Source organism: Xenopus laevis, chromosome 1L (genome assembly GCF_017654675.1).
Source record: "Xenopus laevis strain J_2021 chromosome 1L, Xenopus_laevis_v10.1, whole genome shotgun sequence".
Taxonomy (NCBI): Eukaryota; Metazoa; Chordata; class Amphibia; order Anura; family Pipidae; genus Xenopus; species Xenopus laevis.
In genome coordinates this window covers 164012360-164033189 of record NC_054371.1, presented here as the reverse complement: position 1 = coordinate 164033189, position 20830 = coordinate 164012360, and the positions used below count along the sequence as shown (strand labels likewise).

Below are 20830 nucleotides of genomic sequence, written 5' to 3'. Positions count from 1 at the left end.
ATGGCTTGACCAGGCTATTGTAGGGACTGAAATTGTGAAAGTAAGGTAAAGTCATACAGGTATGGGATCCATTATCCAGAAACCAGTTATCCATAAAGCTCCTAATTACAGGAAGGTCATCTCCCATAGACTCTATTGTAATCAAATTATTCACATTATTAGAAGTGATTTAGAAGTGATTTCCTTTTTCCTTTTTCTTTTTCCTTTTTCTCCATGTACTGTACTTAATCTTAACTAAGTTATAATTAATCCTTATTGAAGGCAAAACATCCTATTTGGTATAATTACTGTTTAAATGATGTTTTGTAGACTTAAGATATGGAAGTCCAAATTACGGAAAGACCCCTTATCTGGAAAACCCCAGGTTTCAAGTATTCTGGATAACCAATCCCATATCTGTAGTACTTTTGAGGAATGGATACAATTTATGGAGACCGTAAGTGGAAGGTTTTAAACTTAAGTAACATGGTGGTTTTGAGACTGTGAATTTTGAATCAAAGCTACAAAACATGCCGATTTAGAGAGGACTATATCATTGTAAGAACATTTTGAGGGAGTAAAAAACTTGCATTGAATCTTCAGAGAAGGCCAGTGAATATAAAAGCATAGAGCCATAATATATTCTATCTTTGCACTAAAGCTAGCCAATTACAGGAAGGTAAAAGCTGCTGACTTTGCTACTCCATTGTTTACCCTTGTCTCCAGTATGATCTGATTGTGGCCAAGGTCAACTGTTTCTTACCTCATCCTCTCCCTTTCTAAATACCTTGCACTGATTCCCCCACTTTGCCCTCCTTTAACTGATTTGTTTCCCCACCTCACCCTCCCTGTGCTGATTTATCTGCCCCCTTGCCCTCCTTTCACGGAATTATCCCCCTCCTTGACCTCACTGCATTGTTTTTTCCCCATTTTACCCCCCAATGATTTCTCCCTTCCTCTTGCTGGTTTTTCCTTTTGTTTTCCCCTCACCGATCTTTGCCCCCCCCTGTGCTCTCCCTAATTTGTCTGATATTCCACCCAAAGATGACCAGTATTATTCTAGATGCCTCAACTCAGATTTATAATACTGCATTCTCTATTCAGATAAGTTTGGAGCACGAAGAGCAGAAGCTGGAGCTAAAGAGACAACTAACAGAAATGCAGCTAACATTACAGGAAAGAGAATCCCAGATCTCTAGTTTGCAGTCTGCACGTTCTGCATTAGAGAGTCAACTTCATCAAGCAAAAACAGAACTGGAAGATACAACTGCTGAGGCTGAGGAAGAGATTCAGGTTTTAAGGGTGAGAATCCTTCTGACTCATACCCATGAGTTTTAGACATTAATTTGTTTTGAATTCTCAGTTGGAATGTTTAATTTTTTACTTTTTTTGTCCTTCTTTTTTTAGTCTCACAGAGATGAGATCCAGCGTAAATTTGATACTTTGCGTGACAGTTGTACGGTAAGAATAGAATTTATCATCTCTTTTCTTGTAGTCAAGGGAAAATTTAATTGATTGGGAATTCACATTTCCTTATGTGCTTCCTGCTGTTAGTGTCTGAGAATATTAGCTGGGAATGTGGCCAGCGCACCCAGTCTAACAAGCCATATTGAACACCCATTATTTTCTACGATCTTGTTTACTGAAATCTGGTCCTTGCAATTAAGCATGTGCATAAATGTTAATACATTTTCATTGGCTGATTTTAGAAACCCTTAATGTTTTGTTTTAAACAGATGTATCATCTTGTCTATCATAATGGTATTGCCTTTTCATGTTTCTACCTCACAATTTTATGCCTGTCTTGCTGTTAAGTTATTAGTATTCTCTATAATATGATTTATTGTATCATATATTATCTTTGTAGTTTCCTCTGCATTGTTGCTTCTTTTTTAGCTATGACTTGTGTTACTAATATTTATTAATTGTTTGATTTCTTTATCTCCGTGCAATATGGAGGTTTAATTGTCTGACTACTGGGATAATGCAAATCGTATAACTTTGTAGGTACCAAGTCTATGTGCTGTACTTGTAAGCTTACACAATAGAATACATTTTTTTATATAAGGGAATTATTGAATATAGGTTAGTTTCAAAAGCAAGTAGTCCCTGAGGGTTTGGAATCTGTACACAGATGTGTTACGTCTAATTAGCTATAAATACAGACCACAGTGATCAGCCTGTATTTACATTACACCAGTATCTTTAGTACTTAGTAGGATTCATTGGCAGAATGAATGATTGATTATTATTAAGGGGTCTTGGACAAATTAATCATCTCCATTTTAAAATAGAAAACGAAAGAATTGATTGATTAAAATGGTTATCTGTTGAGTAGGAACACAATTTATGTTTTACAGAATAAAGGGCAATAAAGAGTGCAGCAGTAAAGAGTAATTGAAGTTTATTAGAGCACAAGTCACATGACTGGGGGCAGCTGGGAAACTGACAATATGTCTAGCCCCATGTCAGATTTCAAAATTAAGTATAAATAAATCTGTTTGCTCTTTTGAAAAATTTCAGTGCAGAATTCTGCTGGAACAGACAAAATGTCTAATAACGGATACATTTTGAAAAAACATTTTTTCCCATGACCGTATCCCTTTAAGTAGGAGAAATAAAAGCCTGCCAGAAAGTAGTTCAATCCTAAAGTTCTAGCCCCATGTCAGATTTCAAAATTGAATATAAAAAAATCTGTTTGCTCTTTTGAGAAATGGATTTCAGTGAAGAAGTCTGCTGGATCAGCAATATTAACTGATGCATTTTGAAAAAAAAACCATGTTTTACCATGACAGTATCCCTTTAAGCATTGATACATACATTTTCCATTAAATTATGTTTGCAGGTCCTTACAGAGCTAGAAGATCAGCTTAATCGTATCAGTCAAGAAAATGCGGATTTGAACAATCAGAACTTTTATTTGTCAAAGCAACTTAGTGAGGTTTCAGGAGCCAGTGATGAAATTGTACAACTGCGAAGTGAAGTGGATCATCTCAGAAGAGAAATCACAGAAAGAGAGATGCAACTTACAAGTCAGAAGCAGGTGGGGAATTCTGATTTTGAAGAATACCTTTCAGATTATCTGTGGTTTTTATAAGGTGACTGTTTCACTTGTTTCTTGTTGTGTGGTGTTCTCAGACCATGGAGGCCCTGAAAACCACATGCACCATGCTAGAGGAACAAGTGTTGGATCTTGAAGCATTGAATGATGAGTTGTTAGAGAAGGAACGTCAGTGGGAGAACTGGCGTAGTTCATTAGAAGATGAGAAAACTCAATTTGAATGCAGACTTCGAGAGGTACAGAGATTGCTGGATACCGAAAAACAGACCAGGTAAATTACAAGAAAACAGCAGGGGTCATTATAAAACCACATGTAAAATCGACGGGCCACTTTTTCCATAAACTGAAAGATGGATCCTAGTGATCCTGTGGGTGGATTCTCTCAGTAATCTCTCAGTAATCTTATAAATATAAGTGTGGCAGAAATTGCTGAGGTCCATACAGATATCCTGTGCAGGAGCTAGGTGAGAGTAATATGAGGTTTCCTGTGGAGCCTACATAACCCTTTGCTGGTAGGCTATGCATGTGTAGGTGCTATTGGGAAGGTACAGAATTATACGTAGAAATTGTTTTGTTTGCCAAAGCAAAAGATATTTATATTTCCCTTTTGAGTTAATCGTTCTCCTTCATTTTAGCAAAATAGTTTGCTTACTACTGCATAAGGTGATAAGTGAACCCCAGGGTGCCAGCAACACCCTTATAGGCTTTTATGAATTTGGATTTTAAGTAGTTTTTCTGCTTTTGCAGTAATCTTGTATTTCTAAGTGAGCAACTAATTCCCTGTAAGTTGTAGATAGTCAAGATATGACCTTAAAAACCTTTCTTAGAGGCCACTGTATGAAACAAATGTAGCTTTACCATATTTGTTTTTCTGTTTATACAGTGTGTTTTTCAGGATTTTAAAGGGATCCTGTCATCAGAAAACATCAGTTAATAATGCTAATCCAGCAGAATTCTGCACTGAAATCCATTTCTCAAAAGAGCAAACAGATTTTTTTATATTCAATTTTAAAATCTGACATGGGCTAGACATTTTGTCAATTTCCCAGCTGCCCCAAGTCATGTGACTTGTGTCTGCACTTTAGGAGAGAAATGCTTTCTGGCAGGCTGCTGTTTTTCTTTCTCAATGTAACTGAATGTGTCTCAGTGAGACATGGGTTTTTTACTATTGAGTGTTGTTCTTAGATCTACCAGGCAGCTGTTATCTTGTGTTAGGGAGCTGTTATCTGGTTACCTTCCCATTGTTCTTTTGTTTGGCTGCTGAGGGGGGGGGGGTGATATCACTCCAACTTGCAGTACAGCAGTAAAGAGTGATTGAAGTTTATTAGAGCACAAGTCACATGACTTGAGGCAGCTGGGAAACTGACTAGCCCCATGTCAGTTTTCAAAATTGAATATCAAAAAATCTGTTTGCTCTTTTGAGAAATGGATTTCAGTGCAGAATTCTGCTGGAGCAGCACTATTAACTGATTCATTTTGAATTTTTTTCCCCAGGACAGTATCCCTTTAAGGTGGTGTTAAAACTTTTTAAAATGTATTGTAGAGTACGATCTGACCAGCGAACTACAGAATCACGCCAGATGGTGGAGTTGGCAGCCAAGGAACACAAGGCTGAAATATTAGCTCTGCAGCAGGCATTGAAAGATCAGAAGCTTAAGACAGAAAGTCTTTCAGATAAGGTCAGCAAACTTATAAAACTGCATTCACTGTATTTGATGCGAGTTGCCTTTTTTATGGCCTCCATACCTTTCCTCAAATTTTACATATATGAAAAGCCATTTCATTATGTTAGAAACCATTTAACTTTGCTCACCTTGCTTCCTAAACATGTAAACCCCTGATGAATATCAATATAAATTATAGTTATAAGGCATCCCCAATAGCCCTTGCTGAACTACTCACACCATAACCGATAAATAGATGGATGATTGATAGATAATAGAACTTAATAGTTATTTATTGAACCATACCATTCATTTGTATGTCACTCTGACTCATGGTTGCAGATAGATGGATAGTTGGAAAATATTCAGTGACTGTAGTCTCTTCCTCATGTGACACCTCTCCACTGTATTTTATAAGATGTCTTGAGTAGCATTCTCATGTGCTCTTATATAATTATGGTGTTGGTGCAACGTGCTTGTCTGTAAATTCTACCTGAGTAACCAACACCTTTCCATAAGCAATTTGCTTGAGTAGGGCAAGTATGTTAAATAGAAATATTTCATTGTCCATCATTATGATCAAATTACCTAAAGGTTCTTATATACAATATATGGGTCCTTTAGATCTTTATATGGAAGCAGCAGCAGCAGCTACTACTATGTGTGAAAAGCAAGAATATCAAGGTGCAATGTTTGCTATAGGCCTAGTGACCAGTAGCAGCCAATCAGCAGGGAGCACTTACAGCTTTGAAAGCAAACATCATATTAATTTCTATGGGTGACTTGATCTGTGCAAACTTTATGCTCTTTATTTTATATAAATATAAGGCTTTTTTATGAGTGCTCTTTATTTTATATAAATATAAGGCTTTTTTATGTGTGCCAAAATTTGCTCCTGTCACCTGCAATATTGTTGCAGATTATCTCCCCTGAAAAAATTTGCCTGAGGGTGGGAATAGAATACTTTCTGCAGAAGATGGAAGGACTGCATTCTTCTGCAAATATAGCGCTACATGAATTTACAGACGCACACAATTATATTAAAGGTGATGGGGTTGGGACAGGTTTTGAGGCGGGAGCAGAACTAATCGACTTAGAAAAAATTCTCAGCTATGCTGGAGGCTAAAAGGGACTGGGGAGAAAACTGTAGCTATATAAATCATATTTAACTATGTTAGACATTGGCTCTGCCTCAGTACATGTGCTACCCTGTATAAGGGTATACGTTCCTTTCCCCTATATGGCTACTTGATTAAAAAAATCAATTTACCAGGCACTGCTTCCCATTCAAAAAGCATTTAATTTCTTTTGTTTTTTTTAACAAATCTATGCTTTTATATTAAATATTTACTTTCGGGCCCTCACCACGTTCCCCCATACACATACGAGTTGCTCTGTTTTATTAATGCCTTCCCATGTTAAAATGTCCCAAATGCAATTTTAGAGGGCGTCTCCTCTAAAATCATATCATATCCATGTATGTGACGCATGGACTGCAAAGTTCCAGTGTCTCCTGGCTCCTGCCCTGCTTATTGAGTGGACGAGGAGTGTACAGCCTGAAAGAGAATGGGGAGGAGGCTTCTGAAATGCAGTGCTGCCAGTAAGTCGGATGCACAAGATAAGGAACACTGCTTAAAGGAAAACTATACCCCCCAAACAATGTAGGTCTCTATAAAAAGATATTGTATAAAACAGCTCATATGTAAAATCCTGCTTCATGTAAATAAACCATTTTCATAATAATATACTTTTCTAGTAGTATGTGCCATTGGGTAATCATAAATAGAAAATTGCCATTTTACAAAATAAGGCCTGCCCCCTGGGATCATAGGATTCACTGTACTCACAAACATACCAACAAACCATACATGTTAGGTCACATGAGCTAATTAACAGACAGAGTTGTGTCTTTTGCTTCCACACTTCTTCCTGTTACAGTTAGAGTTGTAGTATTTCTGGTCAGGTGATCTCTGAGACAGCACACAGACCATCACGAAATGGTGGCTCAAGGCAAGAGATGTAAAAGGGCAATATTTACTTAAATATATATTCCAGTTTGGTAAGATTCTTTAATATGCCACTTAATATGATATGAACTATCTGTTGCTTAAGTGTTCATTTTGGGGGTATAGTTTTCCTTTAATAAAGGGAGCAGAAGAGTCAGTGATGCTGCAGAGGTATTGTTCCATAATGCAGGCCCAGACTGGGAGTCAAAATAGGTCCTGTCATTTCAAGTACACAAAGGCCCAAACTACCCCCCACAAGTCCACTAAAAAGTGACTGTCTATGGCAACTTACAGCAGCCCCTCTGGCATTTACCAGATTCCACAGATTCTCAGATTCTCCGGCCTGCCACAATGAACTGCATCCCAGTTAAGAGGTGTGAATTTTTGTTAACAGCATATATAGTGATGGCGTCTTTGGTAAAAGACCACTTAGAAACTTTATGTCCTGAATGAAGTTCATTAATATATATTGACTGTATATATATATATTGATAATGAACCAACATGTACTGTGAAATTGAAGATTCAAGTTAGGGGCGATAGCTGGCAGCCAACTTTATTTGAACTTTGGGAGACACTGAGTCCACAAGTCTCATACAAGGATACAGTATGGCTTTAAACATTGGAGAGGGGGACACCCTTTAAAATTGTGTTTGGTACATTTTGACATGAGAAGGCATTAATAGAGCTACTTCTTGTATGTGTGTAGGGGTACTTAAAGGGAATATCAATCCAAAAACATTTTTGCCTAATAAAAGAAAACACAGTTCTAAGCAACTTTGCAATATACATTCATTACACATGTTCTATGGTTTTTACATTATTTGTATTTGTATTGCTATTGAAGCAGTGTTTGTCTGTCCCTTTCTATTCTCTGCCCTGATGGCTCAGACTGTTAATACAATGTAAGACAAGGCAGTTGATTAACAGACCCGTCTCTGCTGGGGAACTGAGACTTTTGCAACATTGTTCAAAAAGTAACAACCAGCTACTTTCAGTAGCAATTATTTTTACAAACAACTTCAAAAGTACTGACATTTTGTAATAAATGTATATTGAAAATCTGCTTAGAATAGTTTTCTTGTATTGGGGAAATTTTTATTTTGGGGTTGACTTACCCTTTAATGTTTTGCTATATTATAAAAGCAAAATACTTATTGAATGTGACACAGGTCCCTCGTAAATTCTTAATTTTTCTCCTGATAAATAAAATAATAATAATATATAATATAATATAAAACATGGCTTCAGTGTTCACACTGTTTCTGTTCAAGTAATAATCAAAGTATTACGTAGCACACACACTGTGGAAGCAGTCTCCAACCAAATTTTGCTATTAAATTTTATTCATTTAGAATTTTGCCAAGTATTCTGAAACCTTACATCTTCCAGCTTAGATAGTAAAGTGTATCTGATGTGATTTCATTCCACACATTCATTGCTTTGTAGTCATTTTAGACTTTTCCTTTCTCAGTCATCTGACATTTTCCCATAAATGATACTGCTCATTTTATCTGTGCTTTGCACATCTAATTTTGTGACTGTGATCCTCAATTTACAAAAGCAGTACAGGTTCCCATCTTCCTCTTTTGCAGCCTGCCTGTATTTTGAATCAGGTTAGTGTCTGGTTTCCCTTTATGATACTTGACAACTCTATGGAGAGTCCTACTGGTCCCCAATTGTGTATTTCTTAAATTCCTATGGTTAAGGGTTACGAGTATAAATATATTTTGTTAGGAAAAAAAATGGAGGGAGGTTTTTTTTTTTTTTACTTTTTTCCCCCTTTGTTTCTTTCTAACTTATCAGCTGAATGATTTGGAAAAGAAGCACACTATGCTGGAAATGAATGCACGCAGTTTGCAACAGAAACTGGAGACTGAAAGAGAACTAAAGCAACGGCTTTTAGAAGAGGTAACGAAATAATATGGAAAGCAAAGCTCGAAAATTAATTTGGTACAATAGTGATAGTGCATCTATGGCCACCTGTATGGAGTGTAACTGTCAGATGGCTGGAGATGGGCAGGAGATATTTTGCTGGGGGGTGGGACCCTTTTGCATCAAAGTGAGAAGAATACTACTTTAAACCATCTATATACAAGTTGTTCGCCAAACTATAAATGGCATTTTAAAAATCCTTTTATATAAACCCAGTTAATGCATAAGTAGTCTGTTCTATTTTGTTAACATTTTTATACATTTTATGATGAGCAGCAGGCTAAGTTGCAACAGCAGATGGATCTGCAAAAGAATCACATCTTCCGCCTAACTCAAGGACTTCAGGAGGCACTGGATCGAGCTGATCTGCTTAAAACAGAGAGAAGTGATTTGGAGTATCAGCTGGAAAACATGCAGGTAGCTTAATATGGTACTAAATACATTGGTCACTATGCTTCTTTTCTTTCTTATCCATGGAAATGATTTTAGTGAAAAGGTTGATTAGGTTGTCTCTTTCCTAACAGGCACTTTTTTCTCATGAAAAAGTAAAGATGGAAGGCACCATTTCCCAACAAACAAAACTTATTGACTTCTTACAAGCAAAAATGGATCAACCATTTAAGAAGAAAAAGGTACAAAATGTGAGAGAATCCTTTTTATTTTTAAATTTTTTTTGAAGGTGGGGGGATTTTAAAGGGTTAATAAAAAATATTTTTCCAAGAAGCAGGTTTGATCTTATGTTAGACACACCTACTTTCAATATATATATACAAATTACCAGCTACCTACATATATTATTCTCTCACAATAGTCACAAATATATGTACATATGCTGAACGCAACTGTTCAGTGTTTTTTTCCAGTTCACATGAGGTTTGTAAAGCTTGTAGTCACTACATTATAAGCCTATGAAATCTAAATAACGCAGCTGTATTTTAAGTCAAGAGACCACTTTCCAGGTTTGGCAACTTTGATTCATAAATACATTTTATAAAATGCAAAATCACGTTAGACTTGGTCATGCCTTTTTCACCAAAAAATTTAGCACAGCTCTACTATAAGATACTTTCGTGTGATAATAAAAACAGAGTATTTTCAGAGTTGTGATGGCATTAGTTGCTGATTCCCTGAAAATATTGTAATATTATGGTGCTGTTGAGTTTTCAGTTGGGATGTCACGATAGCCTTGCTGCTGCTCACTGGGTAACCCTACATTACTGACAATCTAGCTCTTTGTTGGCTGCTTTGGCAGGGTTTGTTCAGTAGACGCAGAGATGATCCCAATCAAACCTCACAAGTTCCGTTACAGTATAATGAGCTAAAGGTAGCTCTTGAAAAGGAAAAGGCTAGAACTGCAGAATTAGAAGAGGCTCTTCAAAAAACACGAATTGAACTCCGCTCTGCAAGAGAGGAAGGTAGATCATGTTTCTTGTATCCATTTAAGAAGAATAAACCTCACTGTACATGATTTGTTAATACAATTTTTGCCTCATGTAGCTGCTCACCTAAAGGTGTCAGATCACCCTATTCCTTCTACACCTGGTACAGCAAGACAACAGATTATCATGTCTGCACTAGTTAGATCACCTGAGCATCAGCCTAATGCAGTCAGCCTGCTTGCCCCACAGAACAGTAGAAGGAAAGAATCATCTGCTCCTGAAGGTGAGTTATTTGTCAGCAAAGTGTTTAGTTATTCTCATGGTGTGCACAACAATGCTTCTTCATATTTGTATATGTGTATCACTATTTTGCATTTACCACATGGCCTATACTGACACCACAAACCATAATGACACACTGAGCTCATGGATCTCCCTACATGAAGCACTTGCTGATTTCCACCACCCTTCGTTTTATTATTTTTTTGTACAGAATTCAGCCGTCGCCTTAAAGAAAGAATGCATCACAATATTCCACACAGATTTAATGTTGCACTTACCATGAGAGCAGCAAAATGTTCTGTATGCTTGGATACAGTGCACTTTGGACGTCAGGGAGCAAAGTGCTTAGGTATGAAGAATTTTTGATTTTGACCCTTCACTAACACACCGTGACAAAAAATATAAAACAATTAAGGGCAGTCGTCTTGGCTGTAAACCCATCTAGCAAATTGCTGAGCCGACATGTTAACAAGTGTTTCTGTTTGTTTTTCTATAAGAATGTCAGGTCATGTGTCACCCAAAGTGTTCCTCCTGCCTCCCAGCTACATGTGGCCTCCCTGCAGAATATGCTACACATTTTACTGAAGCCTTTTGTAGAGAAAAAATGAATTCCCCTGGAATGCAGATGAAGGATGCAAATGGTGTTGTGCGACTAGAAGGCTGGATGAAAATCCCGAGGTATAACATTGGAAAGAAAATATAGATATTTCTCAGCTGGCAATTTGAACATTATTTAACCCAATATTTGTATGTCACTCTCCAGAGTTTCAGGGCATAATCCCCCCCCCCTTTTGACATAAGCTCCCATGTGTGTGTGTTTTATATGATTTCTAGTTTTTTACTAAATGCTTTTTTCTAGGAATAACAAACGTGGCCAGCAAGGATGGGACAGGAAATATGTGGTCTTGGAGGGGTCTAAAGTGTTGATTTATGATAATGAATTGAAAGAAGGTACATTTTTATATGTATTTAAAGAAACATTTTATTGACCAGATTTAGAAACAATATTTTTCTACCCTCTGACTATAAAAATCACATTCCAGTATTGGACTCAAAAGGAATAATTGTGCTTCCAGCATGAATCGTTAAAGAGCATCGCAAGGCAAAAATGTTCTTTGCATAATGGAAAAAAAAAGCAAGTCTAAGCATCTTTCCAATCTATATATATAAGAAAGCATCAGATGCACTCATGTGTATAATACAGAGTGAATTTATTAGAGGGGAGTTTGTAAAACTTTAAGAAATGCACTCTGTATTATATCCGTAAGTGCATCTGATGCTTTCTAATACATGTTCCAAATGAGGAGCACCCGGGAAACGATGGACTTGTGGTGAGTGCCGGTGCACATATTGACATATATATAGAACACATTTAAAAATAGTTCAAAAGTTTTAAAGTACTTGTTCAGTATAAAAATTAAATAGGCTGCGCAAAATTAATATGTGTTCAATATAGTTAGTTGGCTAAAAATGGAAACTAATATGAGGTGTTCTATTAAGTGAACTTAGATCTCCCCAGTAGTGATATGCGTGTCGGGAGAAACCCAACCCAAAAAAAATGTTGCTATTGTAGGATCTACACCCATGCTACAGCCACGTCTTCCAGCTCTGTATGCTTCTTCTGCACACACCTGGTTCCAAGGGAATATTCAGGAGTAGAGTAGAAGTGTACCCACACCCAGCCCGAACACAGAATGGTCACCCAAATTTCAACCCAAACCCATCCAACAGGTCCCACAGGTTTTGTGTTAACCTGCACATCACTACTCTCCAGATAGCCCATTAGATTCTTTCATTAGACATTATCAGCAGCCTTGTCTGTTTCCTACTGGCAATTTATAACTAATCCTGTAAGTGTTCTGTATTTAGATGTATTCTACACACATACATTTATGTGTCTCCTTGTCTAAAGGGGGACAACGGCCTTCGGAGGAGTTTGAGCTTTGTCTTCCTGATGGAGATGTGACCATTCATGGTGCTGTTGGATCTACAGAGCTTGTAAATACTGCAAAATCAGGTATGTGCTATCATTCAATAAAAAATTAAACTCAACAAAATTAAGCTTTAGAATACATTAATACAATATTAATACAATTTTAAATCTCTCATATTAGACATATCTAGCTTTTTGAAAATAAAAATTGAGATCCAATATTTTTGCTTATTTTTTTGAAACAACCATATTTGCCTAAAGTCTACTTCCAAAGAAATTAGTTAAGGAACCAATTAGATGTGTTTTGCAAATAGCTTAGCTGATCAGTTGTATTCATTAATAGAATTGGATTTTCTAAATACAGTTATGGGATTAGTTATCTGGAAAGCCATTAATCTGAATTACAGGAAGGCCATCTCCCATAAAGTCCATTTGTAATAAAGGGGTGAATCTTTATCAAGAGTAATAATTTTATTAATTAAAATAAATATATTGATACAAGTATACAGGATCAATGATCAAACCTTTTGATATGCTGCTTGTGAGCAATAACTTACACACACACAAGTAAAGATAGTATTTAAAAACATTTACTTAGCTTTATATTATGGTAATTACAAGACTAGACAGTTCTTGCATCAAATCAGCACAATTGGGGAGCCCCACAAACTTTGGTTCATCACCCTCAGGCTCCCAATAATCAATCGATGATCCAAATCCTGGCAACCACTCATGGGTCCGAGGCGAAGCTACCCATCCAAAAATGAAGGTGTGCTTTATAATCAACAGCTAAAGAAACCTTTAACCCCGAATGCTGACCTAGGCAATATAGTTAGCTTCAAGGAGGTCTTCAGCCCAAAATGCTGTCCAATTCAATTCTAGAAGATCAGCAAGAACTTTGTATCTCTTTCACCAAGACTCCGTTTGTTTCTCAATCTGAGTCCTGTCTGTCTGCTGTCTGTTTATTCATTCTTAAGGATATTTGCTGGGTAACCATACCTGTGTTTATGATGGACTGTTTATCCAGCAATACATGTAGAACAAGGACACCTTACTTCTTATCTTTACAATAGCTGTCTAAAATGTGCTGAATTTACTTCACTGGCTAAATCTAAAGAATGTGCTAAAACTGTACGGTGATCTTGATTGTAATAAGCTGCATGAATCCATATTGGTGGCAAAACAATTCTATTGGGTTTATTTAATGATTAAGGGGGGGTGTATTATTGGTCACTAACGCAAAAAATTTTTGCAGTGTGAATAAGTGGTCTCAAAGTGAACAATTTTGCCTTTATGAACACTTTGCCCCTCACGATACAGTAGGATAGTGGAAATTTTATAGTTTGCGATCGTGTGCAGCGTATGTAATAAAATGTCTTAATGAAAAAGTTGTTGCGTTTGCTTCAAAGGTTTACGCCACCTTCAAGCAGGTGTTAAAGGTTTGCAATGTGCAATTAAGATTCACAATGCAATAAGAGCCTAATGAAGAATATTACATTGCAACATGCACATTTTATTCACAAATGTGTTCTCTTTCCAAATGTTATTACGTTTCCCCCTAAATGTTTAAATTAACTTAAAAATTATAGCAATATCCATTACCTGGAAAACACCAGGTTCCAAGCATTGTGCAATACCTGTACTGTGTTTATTCATATACAGTATTCATAAATGTAACGGGGCATACCTAAATAAGGGCAAAATGATCCTTGACCTTGAACTACAAAGCTGTTTGTTTTAAAGCTTTCAGGAAACTGGGGATAATTTTAATAATAATCATAAAGAAATACAAAAAATGTCAAAATGATGAATATGTTATACATGTATTGCAAATGCAGCAATTAATATGGCATTTTTACATTTCACTGTAGTTTGTTCTTTAAAGAGGCTAGTTCTATAACAAGCTTTTATTTCTATCTGTGGAGTCAGGAGTGTAAACATTTTAAAAGCAGGTCCTACAGGGGACCAGGTGTGTAGAGGATCAAGTGGAGCCTTGATTGATCATAATTTCAGTATAATGTATACTGGAAATGGTCTAGATCCCTGTTTCTTTAAAGGAAAACTACCCTGTTTGGTCCTTGCAAGGTAGATATTTAGATAATAGCATAATGGACTTTTTTTGATGTGTACTGGCAGTCTAATTATATCCCAGGCAAGGACCAAACATAAAAAGAATGCTCCTCACAATCCCCATTCACTGAAATCATGTTGAAAAGGGGTTATACTGACACTTGTGTTCCCAGATGTTGATGTACTTTAATTTCTGGCATTCTATATCTTTACATTACATGTTGAAAGCTTAAGAAACATAGGTCCAGAGTTACATAGTAAAAAGTAACATTTATAAACTATTATATTTTTTATTTATATTACCAAAGTCATAATACATTATTTTTGTAACACTCGTATGTACAGTTAATTCACATTATCAGTTCATTTATGGTGCCTGTTCTCCAAGTCTGCATTTTGTTTGTTGCAGATGTGCCATACGTCATGAAGATTGAGTCTCATCCACACACAACTTGTTGGCCAGGGCGCACTATGTACTTGTTAGCGCCAAGTTTTCCCGATAAGCAGCGTTGGGTAAATGCACTGGAGTCTGTAGTTGCAGGAGGCAGAGTGTCCAGAGAAAAAGCAGAGGCTGATGCTGTAAGTATCGGATATAAAAGAGTAAATATATGTACTGAAGAACCTATTTACCAGACTTGGCTACCAATCAAATTCACATGTAATAGTTATAATCTTAATATATCGGCACAAACAGAAAATGGATACCCTTATTTATGTATAAATAACCTTTTTCATTTAGCTATTGGTTGAGGTCTGACAAAGTCAGATGTTGTGATTGGTTATAAGGAATTAATTAGAGAAAGAAACCCCACCAAATTATTATTATTCAAGCAAGCTGTGAAATACCAATTGATTTATCTCAGCTTGAATTTAAAATTAATTAATGAATTCATATATGTAACAAGCTCATTTTGGAATGAATTGATGGAGTATTATTAACTTTAACAAATAGAGTAATTAAGGTTTATAGATTTTAATCAATTTAACTTATTACCTAATTACCTTATTAATTAATTCATTTGTATACAGTTGCACGAGCACTTTATTAAAAATTGCACAGCACCTTATTAAATGATTGATAATTGTATGTAGGACCTACTCGGCACTCAATTGGTTTCAAAGCTCCTAAGTCCTCCTTAACTTGGTACTGTTATAATAATAGCTATTTGGTGGGGTTTCTTTCTCTAATTAATTCCTTATAACCAATCTTAATAAATCCCCATAGATCCACATGCTTTCTATTTCTCTGGATATGTTACTCTCTAGTTTACATCATAAAAAAACCCAATTTAAAATAAGATTATTAAGTGTGGTTGCAAACCAGAGTTAATTAAATTAGTTATGTGATTTTACTTTCTTATTTTAATACAGAAACTGCTTGGAAACTCTCTGTTAAAATTGGAGGGTGAAGATCGCCTTGATATAAATTGCACAATACCTCTTACTGAGCAGGTAATCAGAGTTTTTTGTTCTGGCAGGCCTGTAGCAAGGCAGTATAAGAAATTATATTAGCAGACACAAGGAAGTGTCTGGCTTTGAGGAGGGTGAAGTGTAAAGGGGTAAAAATAAAGAATTTATTTTTAAATGTAAATAGCATTATGCAGGTTTAGCCAGCAGGTGGCAGTAGGTCCAACTGAGAGCCCATATAAGACAGTGCCTGGCTGGGTTACTTCCTCTTTGGCCTATAACATCTAAGAAGCAGCATCAGACCGAAGTGGCCAGACCCTTGGGAGAGGTTGGTACCGTTAGGGCTCGCTAGTGGATAGTAGGATCAACTTGAGTTTGCTCCAGGAGTGAAAGGTAGAGAAGGCTAGCGAGCATGGACAGTCTGGTGTCCCAACAAGGATTAATAGTTTTGGCTAGAGGTGACTGTACACCATAGATAGGGAAGTGAGCGTTCAGTGGGAGGTTAGGGAAGAGCTTACCGGAGAAGCTTGGGCATTACACGTGATGTGGTGGCAGAGAATTGGGGGTAAAAATTCCTTAGGAGAGGAATCCCCTGAACAGCTAATGACACTAATACGTCTTGCATGACCAGTGCCCTGGAGGCTTCTGAGGGGAGAACGCTGTGTATGTACGTAAATAATCAGCGTTATATGGAAAACACCCTTGTGGGCAACCCAAGCCCTGGTCTGAGCTGCATACTATGCCCCCCTGCAATAAAAGAAGTGTTTTGAGTTCACTGCATTTATTGTGACTGTGACTTCTTTGGGGGCAATAAAAGCCTTATACATAACATCTAGTAACAGGTTAATCACTAGCCATAAGTGGCCATGTTACACGCCTGTTTACACTCATGTTTCTATATGGCAAAAGAAGGAACATGATCAAACATCACCTTCATCTTTAGCATGTGCTATATGAATGTGATATAGTAGGTTCCACTGGGTTAAGAAATTATGTGATAAATATACAGCACTGGCTGTATCATGTTTCTCCATCCTTTTTGTGCAGATTGTTTTGGTTGGCGCAGAGGAGGGTCTTTATGCTCTGAATGTGCTGAAGAATTCTCTCATTCACATACCAGGTGTAGGAGCAGTATTCCAGATTCATATTGTTAAGGAGCTGGACAAACTTCTTTTAATAGCAGGTAAAGAATTCATTAATTAACAAAACCTCTGCTCCAAACTCCAAAGCATATATCTTTAGCTGAATCCTGAGTGTTTCTATTTCTCAGGGGATGAAAGGGCTCTATGCCTTGTTGATGTGAAGAAAGTGAAGCAGTCATTGGCTCAGTCGCATCTCCCAGCACAGCCAGAAATCCCCTTGACTGTTTTTGAAGCTGTTAAAGGATGTCACCTTTTTGCTGCAGGAAAGGTTAGAAATGTCTGCGCCAGAAATGTTTGTCTCTCCAGCTGTATGCACCTCTGATTTCCTTGCAGCAGAAATGCATTGGAAAGTTCACCAAAATAATAGATTTCATTATCTTTAAGAAAGAGGTCATTTAAGCAGCTGCTTTTTAGTAATGTAATGTAAAATGCTATCATATTGGTTAGAGACCAATATCTCTTTTTAATCTTTCAATATATCATTAAAAGTGCTTTCTGGTTCATCCAAACCACAGGGCCTTGCAACGTGCTACAAAGTCTGATCTTCATTGATTGAATGTATTGTACAGTCTGATCAGATAACATCAGATAGCTTCTTGTTTTCATGTGTGCACAAAAGTCAGAGTAGTGGCAGGGGGCCCGGGGGGGTCCTGAAACAGCAGCCCCACTGGGCCCCTCAGTCTGACCCTGCATTGGTCTAAGGTTGGAAACCAAACACAAGACAGATACTTAGGCAATGCTATACAATATAAAAGGTGTGTACCACAAACATACAGGTTACATACAAATACTCATCACTAATTACTTTGCAGCTTCATATTATGAATGTTAATTAAAAGGATTTTTTGGATACTTGGAAAAATCTTCTGGAAGATACAAGTAATGCTTTTGCTGTGCAAGTTTTGCATGACGCCTTTAACACCATCTGCTGGCAAACACTATAGAGCAAGATGAAAATATCCTTCCTGCCACAATTCAGGCTTTTATTTATAGGATCTATATAGTGAATTTAGCAGTGCTTGAAATATAAAAGATTAATGTAAGGCTTTTGGAACAGCTGTTAACTATATTCACATTTTAATTATACCATAATGAATTACCATGGTTAGATTATGCATTTGATTGGCCAAAACATCTAGGCAACAATTCTAGTAGTTAAATGAAAACTATACCCCCAAAATGAATACTTAAGCAACAGATAGTTTATGTTAAATTATGTGTCATATTAAAGAATCTTACCAAACTGATATAAGTAAATATTGCCCCTTTACATCTCTTGCCTTGAACCATTTTGTGATGCTCTCTGTGCTGCCTCAGAGATCACCTGACCAGAAATACTGCAGCTCTAACTGTAACAGGAAGTGTGGAAGCAAAAGACAGAACTCTGTTAATTGGCTCATGTGACCTAACAAGTATGGCTTGTTTGTGTGCACCGTGAATCCTAGGATCCCCAGGGGGCGGCCCTTATTTTTTAAAATGGCAATTTTCTATTTTTGATTACCCAATGGCACATAAGTATATTATTATAAAAATGGTTTATTTGCATAAAGCAAGGTTTTACATATAAGCTGTTTTATGCAGTAATTTTTTTTATAGACCTACATTGTTTGGTTAGTTTTCCTTTAAAGTTTTCTTTCTTGTGCTTAACAAAGAGTATATTTCTTTCTAGATTGAAAATGGGTTATGCATCTGTGCAGCCATGGTAAACAAAGTTGTCATACTGCGCTTCAATGAAAGTCTCGGCAAGTTTTGCATAAGAAAGGTAATTCAAAAATGTCATTTGTAATGGTGGTGGTGGTTTGAGTGTGAATTGTGGGTGTGAGCAGGAAGGGGGCGTACTGATGGGGCGTCAGGCCAGGCTGTACTTCTTGGCCCAGCTCTGCTGGCACTACTCTACCTTCAAAACTAACACTTTGCCTCTCCAGGTCTGTTACTTGGTATTGGTCTCTGACCTCTATTTTGCAGTGGTTGCTAAGGCAGGAAAGTTGGGTTTTGTAAGTGGAGCACAGACCTGATTAGTTGTGGCACAAATGGAAACAGTAGATCCAATGTTTCATCTGTTCACATCTGTGCATGACAATGTAAGAAAATGAACACTTAATGTTGGATAAAAAGAGTCAACATATCAACGACACAGCATAAGACTTTGCGTAACTTGCCTTCTGTATTTCAGTGGCATGGCCCTTCCCTAGACACAGAATATGCTCAGTGTGACGCTAGGGGTGTTGAGCACTTCATGTGAGCTGGGACCCTGAACCCTAGGGCAGGAGAGTGTACTGGAGGAACACAGGGGAGAATTAGGGCTGCAAGTGAAGGAGGGGCTCTGTCTTAAGTGGCTTAAAGGAGAACTAAAGCTTAACTAAAGAAGTAGGCTAAAAATGTTGTAAATTATGCTTTGGGCTTCTGTATCAGCCCAAGGCAACCACGGCCCTTTAGTAGGGAAGATCTGTGTCTCCGAAGATGCCCCAGTAGCTCCTCATCTTCTTTTCTGCCTATTCACTTACTGAGCTTAGGGACCCTCTCACGTTATACTGTATATCCAGAATAGAAATGTCAAAATAGTACAGATAATTGCTACATGGCAGCATAGTTGCACACTAGTACAACTAGCATGATAATTTAATAATCAGCCCTGTAGCATCAGCTTATATTACAGGTCAACCTCATTTTCCGCTTGTAAATTTGCAACAACCCCTAAGCTTAGCTTCTCAAGAGCTGCTCAGAGCCCACTGAGCATGTGAGTGTCTCAGACACTTTCCAAGATGGTGACCCCCTGTGACAATTTTGAAGTCCTGGATCATTGCTGCTATTGACAAGCTGAAACTTTAGGCTGGTGCAATAAGTTCAGTTTATAAAATATGGCATTTTTAGCCATAGTCATTTTAGTGTTTAGCTCTCCTTTAAAGTTACTATACAAGGGTTGATAATAGCAATGTTTTTCTAGCCGATATATGGCTAGGGATCAACCCAGTATCTTTTGGGAATTTTAGATTATCCTATCTGATTGTTGATGTTGTCCTCTTTTTACAGGCCTATATAAGTCACTATAATGATAAAAACAACAGGATAAGCCTAATTTGGCTCCCCACTTGGTAGGACAAATAGAGCAAAGACGCACATGTATGGCAGCCAGAGATCTCTCAGTGGCTAACCACAGGGTTGCTTGGTACCTGAAATTAGTTCTTGCTTTATGACTATAACTCTTGTGCTTACTTACTTACTTACTACTGACTGCAAGAGATCTTTGTCTCTCCCACATTTAAGGAAAAGCCATATAGGGAAAGATTATATGATCAGTATTATTATAATTAGTAGCATGGTATGCTTCCATGTTTGCTATGACAAGCCAAATGTCCAAATGATTATGAAAAATGGCAGAATGCTTGTACAGATTTACTGAGCAAAATTAAAGAATATTGATATAACATGGTATGTTATAAAAGTTTGTCTACCAATAAATATGCTGTGGCCATTCTCCAACTAAAAATAAGTTGTCATTATTGGTTATGTGTTAATTTTTCTTTAATACAGCATACCATTCCCATGTGCCTTTAATGCTTTCTCTGTATGTCATAACAGGAGATTGAAACTTCTGAGCCCTGCAGTTGTATATATTTTACTGGCTACAGTATCATCATTGGAACAAACAAGTTTTACGAGATTGAGATGAAGCAGTACACTCTGGAGGGTGGGTAATAGCCGGTTCTACGATAAAGCGATAACAGAATACATGAATTTTAACATTTGCAAAGTTAGTTAAATTTATAATAAATCCACATACGTAAGTGAATATGTTTGATAATGCTTTTGAGTCTATCCTCTCCACATCACAGAACAATAGCTGTCTGTATATCAGAATATGAGGCATTATCAAACCTGGCCAGGGATTCAAAATAGCCTCTGGCAGTACACTTAATTTGAAGTAACTGTGATTACCACCAGGATACTGCTTAATATAAGCAAGTCGTATAC

At 37.0% G+C, this 20830-nt stretch overlaps 1 protein-coding gene across 7 annotated transcripts in view; it reads left to right on the top strand.

The window, feature by feature from the left end:
• The window catches only part of cit.L (citron rho-interacting serine/threonine kinase L homeolog), an 87253-nt gene that overhangs the window by 59995 nt on the left and 6428 nt on the right, over nt 1-20830 (top strand). For 4 of the 7 annotated variants that reach the window (XM_041566318.1, XM_041566304.1, XM_041566317.1 and 1 more), the window contains 21 exons: nt 1084-1281; nt 1387-1440; nt 2825-3022; nt 3118-3311; nt 4584-4719; nt 8306-8326; nt 8517-8621; nt 8922-9062; nt 9170-9286; nt 9898-10060; nt 10143-10307; nt 10518-10655; nt 10804-10984; nt 11166-11257; nt 12219-12323; nt 14719-14888; nt 15681-15761; nt 16764-16899; nt 16987-17126; nt 18528-18620; nt 20438-20546. In XM_041566318.1, the coding sequence (XP_041422252.1) occupies nt 1084-1281; nt 1387-1440; nt 2825-3022; nt 3118-3311; nt 4584-4719; nt 8306-8326; nt 8517-8621; nt 8922-9062; nt 9170-9286; nt 9898-10060; nt 10143-10307; nt 10518-10655; nt 10804-10984; nt 11166-11257; nt 12219-12323; nt 14719-14888; nt 15681-15761; nt 16764-16899; nt 16987-17126; nt 18528-18620; nt 20438-20546 (2737 nt within the window). The remainder of the gene's footprint in view (nt 1-1083; nt 1282-1386; nt 1441-2824; nt 3023-3117; nt 3312-4583; nt 4720-8305; nt 8327-8516; nt 8622-8921; nt 9063-9169; nt 9287-9897; nt 10061-10142; nt 10308-10517; nt 10656-10803; nt 10985-11165; nt 11258-12218; nt 12324-14718; nt 14889-15680; nt 15762-16763; nt 16900-16986; nt 17127-18527; nt 18621-20437; nt 20547-20830) is intronic. The other 3 variants (XM_041566307.1, XM_018261521.2, XM_018261506.2) reach the window with 3 other exon arrangements.